Source organism: Plasmodium brasilianum, chromosome 11, assembly GCF_023973825.1.
Source record: "Plasmodium brasilianum strain Bolivian I chromosome 11, whole genome shotgun sequence".
In the NCBI taxonomy this organism is placed as follows: domain Eukaryota; phylum Apicomplexa; class Aconoidasida; order Haemosporida; family Plasmodiidae; genus Plasmodium; species Plasmodium brasilianum.
Window position 1 is genome coordinate 11,144 of NC_090124.1, and position 6,197 is coordinate 17,340.

The following is a 6,197-nucleotide window of genomic DNA, read 5'->3' on the forward strand; positions in this document are numbered from 1 at the left end:
GTATATATATATATATATATATATATATATATATCATTGAACAAAAATATACATATACACAAATATATTATGCCAAAATATCAAACTACATTAAATAAATTCTCTATATAGTAGATTTTAAAAATACAACAATGAAAATCACTAAAGATTAGAAAAAAGTATTTTTATATTTAATATCAAATAGTTAGATATATATATGTGTTAATATAAAAATTTTGTATGCACATCTCTTATTTATATATTATTTTTAAGTATACTATCATCATTTTATTCCATATTGGATGTTTTTCTTATTAGTAGAATTAAAAATATTATAATATATTTTTAAATTACCTTCCTTATTTATTTTAAAATTTTCAGTCTTATTGTAGTATAATGAATACCTGATAAAATTGAAAGATTCATAAATACTAAAAGCAAATAAATTGCTAATAATATTGGAATTAATATAAAAGTGTTCATTTATAAGCTACTTTCATTCTCTTAAATCAATTCGCCACAACATAAACAAAAACGTATGACAAACACAAAAATATGAAAATTATCAAAAGAATTAAAAAAATCCGAATATACCCTAAAGATGTCTTCCTTCGCTTCATTAAGCTTGCAGTTTGTTTATCAATTTTCTTATTATAATTAATTTTATCTACGGAATCTAATTCGTTGAATATATCCTTTTCAAGAAATAAATCTAATATATTAAACGAAGAATATTTCCTTTTCTTAAATAAGTTATTCCTTTCCTCTGCTTTTAATAAAATTTCTTTTATTATATTCTTTCGTGACTTAGAGTTCTTGTCAGTTTTATATGTATCCGCCTTTTCATTCATTATGTTGTAATAACCTTTGTCACCTGAACCATATCCGGTAGATATAACATCCAATGAACTCTCTGATAGTAGTCTATTAGTTCTTAAACTTGAATATTTATCTAGTTTATTTTTTATATCTATAGATTTTCCACATATACACTAAAAAAAAAAATGTAAATATTTATTATTTACAAGTATTCTCATATATCTATACTAAGATAATAAAAATTTTAAAAATAAAAAGTGGAACACAAAAAAAAGTAAAATAAGAAATATTATTATAATATTACATTATTTTTATAATGATATATCCAAATTAAAAGGGTAAAAACAAATATTTTAATAAAAAAAAAGGGCTTAAAATTTTCTTTCATTGTACTGTTCATTAAGGCTAATATATATTAACTAATAAATATGTTAGTTATATTTTTGTTCCTGCAAATAATAAAGCATACTTATATTGTTTTGGATTTATTTTATTTTAAGCGTAATTAATTGAATTTATATAAATATAACTTATATTTAATTTTATTAACGTAATATAACATAAAAATTGATTTGGTATAATATATATATACAGAGAGATTTTACATACTAATAATAAAAAAATAAAATAATATGAAAAAGAATAATAATAGATAAGATGAAAAAAAAACAAAAACTATTCATTCAGCGATAAAAATTTTTTTTTCATTCAAAATAATGTATAACATATAGAAAATATATACTTGCTATGTTCAGAAGGTTCTTATGAACATTTACATGCTTCCTAAGAAAAAATTATAATTTTATATATTTTTCTACATAATTTCCTTCTACATTTAAATAATATTAATTATTTTGATAGTAAAACTAACAGAAAAAGTACATGATATTATGAAAAATGTTTTTAATTATATAATGTTTACATTATTATCTATCTAAAAAAAACACATATTCCTTCATAAACTATTCTATATTAATAAATTATAAATTGTTGGTACAAGGAAATGTATGAAATTACGAATACATTTTAAACAAATATACTATTGACGTTTATATTTTTATTTAAGAATTTTACAAAACAATAATTTGTATCTAAATAGGGACACTATTTATTATTATTTAATAGAATATTTAAAAATACTTTGTTTTTGTAATATACTTATGCCTTTTATAAATATATACAAATGTTTATAGAGAGAAATTTTAATATGATAATAAAGAAAAAGGTAAACAAAAATTAATTACAAAAGCACTGTTTGAACGGCAATAATTTCAAAAATATTTAGAGAAATTTCTTTTTTACAAATGAAATAACAAAAAGAATATATATAAGATATATAAAAGGAACATAAAAAAACATTTAGGAATATAAATAATTTACAAAATTTTCTAATGAAATAATTTAAAAAAATTTACCTAATCTCATTCTAATGCATACTACAATAAACATATTTTTAAGAGGAAATATAAACAATTAATTTTCTAAAATAATATAAATAATACTTATAACAAAAAAATTATTATATATTCCAGTAATTTTACTCCTGGTATATTTACTATAGAGGTGATATAATAGCAACAAACAATTATTTAAAAAAGTACTATTACCGATTTAAAAAAAAGATAAATAATATTAATATTAATTCATTATGTTAGAAATTAAAATAAAAAAAATTAATGTTTTTAAAAAGATAGTAAAATAATTATTAAAGCTAAAATATTATTTTTCATTACTAAATCATGTATAAAAGAAATTAACATAACTATAATTCATTCTATTATATAATATGTACATATTGTAATATTAATAAGGACACAACTATATCATCTTTTATAAGCTTTTATGAATTCAAAGACATACATTTTAAATAAATAAACAAAAATTTTTATATAAAAATTGGTAAAAGTAGTAGCTTGTAATATGTATATTAAGAAACAGATTAAAAAACATATAAATTCCATTTTATACGATGTGTTTGTGTTAATTTTTTCAACATCTCAATCATTCTATTTTATCTACATTTTTTTTAAACTCTTTTTCCTTTTGTCATTTATTTAATAGAAATATTTATTGACTTATTTGTTTAATTTCGTCAAGAATAAACATACATACCCTTTTTGTCACCAATATATTTTATCATAAATATATAAGTATATTTTTATAAAATAAAAATAAGTCAAAAATATTTATATATTATAATAAAGTGATAAATATAAGAATCTTTTTATTCAATGCAGCAATCTAGTAATAGGCAAAAATTATAATCCTGCACAAAAATTTTTTACTACCAATTAAATCATACAAAAAATTTTCAATAGCTCATAGAAATATACTGTACCCTAACCTTGAAATATATAATTTATTCTTGATGTTACGTATAAAACATAAATGTGTAACATTACTAAATATATATATTAATATTTTTTGAATTTTACTAGATATACTATCATGAATAATACATATTTATCTTGAATATATGCTTTATAATAATTTATTATACCTTTTCTAATAATTAATGTTATTATTATTATATAATTATAATTTATATATAGCGTTTTTTATTTTACTATATTGGTTAAAAACTATCAATAGTATACTACATATATTTTCACACAAAATTTTATTTTTATATTGTTCCACTAACTAATAGTTTTACATTGACACTTATATATCAGTATATTACTTCTTTTCAGCTACACTATTACTACAAATAAAATCTCAATAATATACATTTTAATGAATCATTAAAATGATTGAAATTTCTATTTTCATTTAATGCACTTTTATAATAATATTTTACTTATTTTACCAAGGCACTTTATTAATATTTATTTTTTTTAGTTAATCTATAATGCTTAAACCTTATTTAACTCATACATATAATATATATGTTTATGTATATATAAGTAATATAATATTAACAACAAAAACAGAAAGTTAAATTAATTAATCCCTTTATCACAAAATGTGTAATTCAATAATTATAAAGAAAAAAACATAGAACAAACATTAATAAAATAACCAATTTTATTAATTGAATATTTATTCCTTTTCTTATATAAAAATGTTAGTAAGGAAATTCATACAAAAATGACTAAAAAAGAAATAAAATTAATATTTTATGTTACATTTAGTAGTGGAACCAATTATCACCAGAAATTGTAATGTATAATAATACTTAAATATAATAATATTTTCAAATCAATAACAGACTATATTGGAATAAATTTATTAATATAAACGAAAATCTTGCTTATATTTCATCGTCTACTATTTAAAATATCATTAATGTTTTGTAACCTTTTGTGACTTACCAAAAAATTTTATTATATATTAAGCAAATTATTTTATAAAAATAAAAAGATAAGAAAAAAATATAAATAAAAATCATTTATCATATATATTACCTCATATTATATATATTATCTAATTATGTTTCATTGGTTTTCTTTTTTTAAATTTAATCATAGCTCTTATAAAACAAATTTATCCTTAATAAAAAAAAAAATTCATTGCAATAAGATTTATTTGTCTCATATTTCATTTATTATTCATATACAAGCAAACAAATAAAAACAAAAAAACATATACAACAAAGAAATTACATTCATATACTTCGTTTCCCCATACGAAATACATGACACGCTTACTCTTAATAAAAAAAAAAAACTCACATTTTTTAGTTGCATCATAATATAGTAATTTAATACTAAAATAATATAAAAGAGTCAAGACTGTTTTTCTTTTTGCAATGACATATAAATTTGCAATCTATATCAGCAAAACTATATAATCTGTTCTTTTTTATATTTATATCAAGTTACATATATTTTTCAAAAAAATCTTGCTATATGCAGAATTAAATATATAAAGGAATATATTGTGGTAAAATTAAAACGTATTTCAAAATAAAATGTGAATAACATTAAAATATTCAAATTTACAACAAAATTAAAAGTGTACCTTATTACCTTTGAGGATCAAAAAACCCCACAATCTGCATGCCTACTTATAATATCATTGAAATTATAGGTTTGATTGTTATTTTTGTATATCAATTAGAAATTTATATATTATAATCCCTATGAAATACTATTTCACATAAAGAAGTTTATTCGGTATAATTCATTTTACTTTTTAAATGTAATAAATTTTTATATTTTCCTGTTTCCCTTAAGTTGTAAAAAAACCTTACTAAAATTATAAACCATAATATATATAAAGGTATAAACATTTTCATAATGTCTACTACATTTTTACCGCTACTCGTAAGAAAATTAAATAATATAACATGTAATACACCAACTGCTAAATGTAAGATATATAAAGCAAAAATTGCCATATTTTTTCTTTGTATAAATTTTTTTATAAACCTAAAATCAGCATTTTTACTATATTCAAGTACATTTTTATAATATATTTTGTCTAACATTTTCTTCCTATTATAGGTATTAACCTTATTATATTCATAAAATTTACTTTTCTCTGTTTGTTTATAATCTCCTAAACTATTTGATGTACTCACTTTTGGCAATTTATTTTTTTTTTTTGATACCTTTCCATTCCTGCATATGTGTTTCATTTCGTAATATCCATTATTTAAAATATCTTCTTTTGTCCTTACGATATTTGAATACTTTTCCTTTTTATACTTTGCTAGTAGGCGATAATTTCTTGTATATAATTTTTCATCAATTACGTCCTTCTTATCCAAATATTTACAAAAGTTGCTCTAAAATTACAAAAGAAATATCCACGATTTAAAAAAGTAAAAAAACCCATGCTAATAAGAAATATTATTAGAAATAAAGAAAACACAAAAATGATGAATAATAGAAGTAACATTAACTAAAATATATTATACCACTTCGCTATTAAAACGATATATCCATATTAAAAAGATAATAACCGCAATTTTAATAAAAAAAAATAGATTAATTTTATTTTCCATATTGTTATTTTTAATATTGTATTATGTTTTGTTAATAACATATTATTTATAATAAATATTCTTTCATTGACAAGGGTTAACATATTTTGTTTTCATAGAAAATTAATATGCATATAAAATGTATATTACATTTTACAATATAGAAAATGTAAGAAATATCTAAATTTTTATTATCTTATTTTGGCTTTAATAATAATTACAAAAAATTAACATTAATTTAATAACATAATTTTAATGTATTAATAATTATATAGAATACTTAATTATATTATTTAGTGTAATAAAATAACTAAAAAATTATTATATTAATCCTTTTCAAAATAAAATAAAATTTTTTTTTTTTTTGATTTCTTAATACTTGAAAACATTCATTTTATATAAAATATATAATCTACAAAATTTAGATAATACAATGCTCTGTATATTTTGAGAATAAATGCTAATTCTA

General features: G+C 18.3%; 2 protein-coding genes across 2 annotated transcripts; both read right to left on the minus strand.

Moving 5' to 3' along the window:
• Positions 1–262: 262 nt before the first annotated feature.
• MKS88_003488 (uncharacterized protein) lies at positions 263–1,186 on the minus strand (the record flags this gene model as incomplete). Its single annotated transcript, XM_067216583.1, has 3 exons — positions 263–383; positions 574–971; positions 1,103–1,186. The coding sequence occupies 3 exons, from the start codon at positions 1,184–1,186 to the stop codon at positions 263–265; spliced, it is 603 nt and encodes a 200-aa protein (XP_067072303.1).
• A 3,723-nt stretch (positions 1,187–4,909) lies between these two features.
• On the minus strand, positions 4,910–5,749 carry MKS88_003489 (uncharacterized protein; the record flags this gene model as incomplete). Its single annotated transcript, XM_067216584.1, has 2 exons — positions 4,910–5,530; positions 5,663–5,749. 2 exons carry the CDS (start codon positions 5,747–5,749, stop codon positions 4,910–4,912), a joined length of 708 nt encoding a protein of 235 aa, XP_067072304.1.
• Positions 5,750–6,197: the final 448 nt, after the last annotated feature.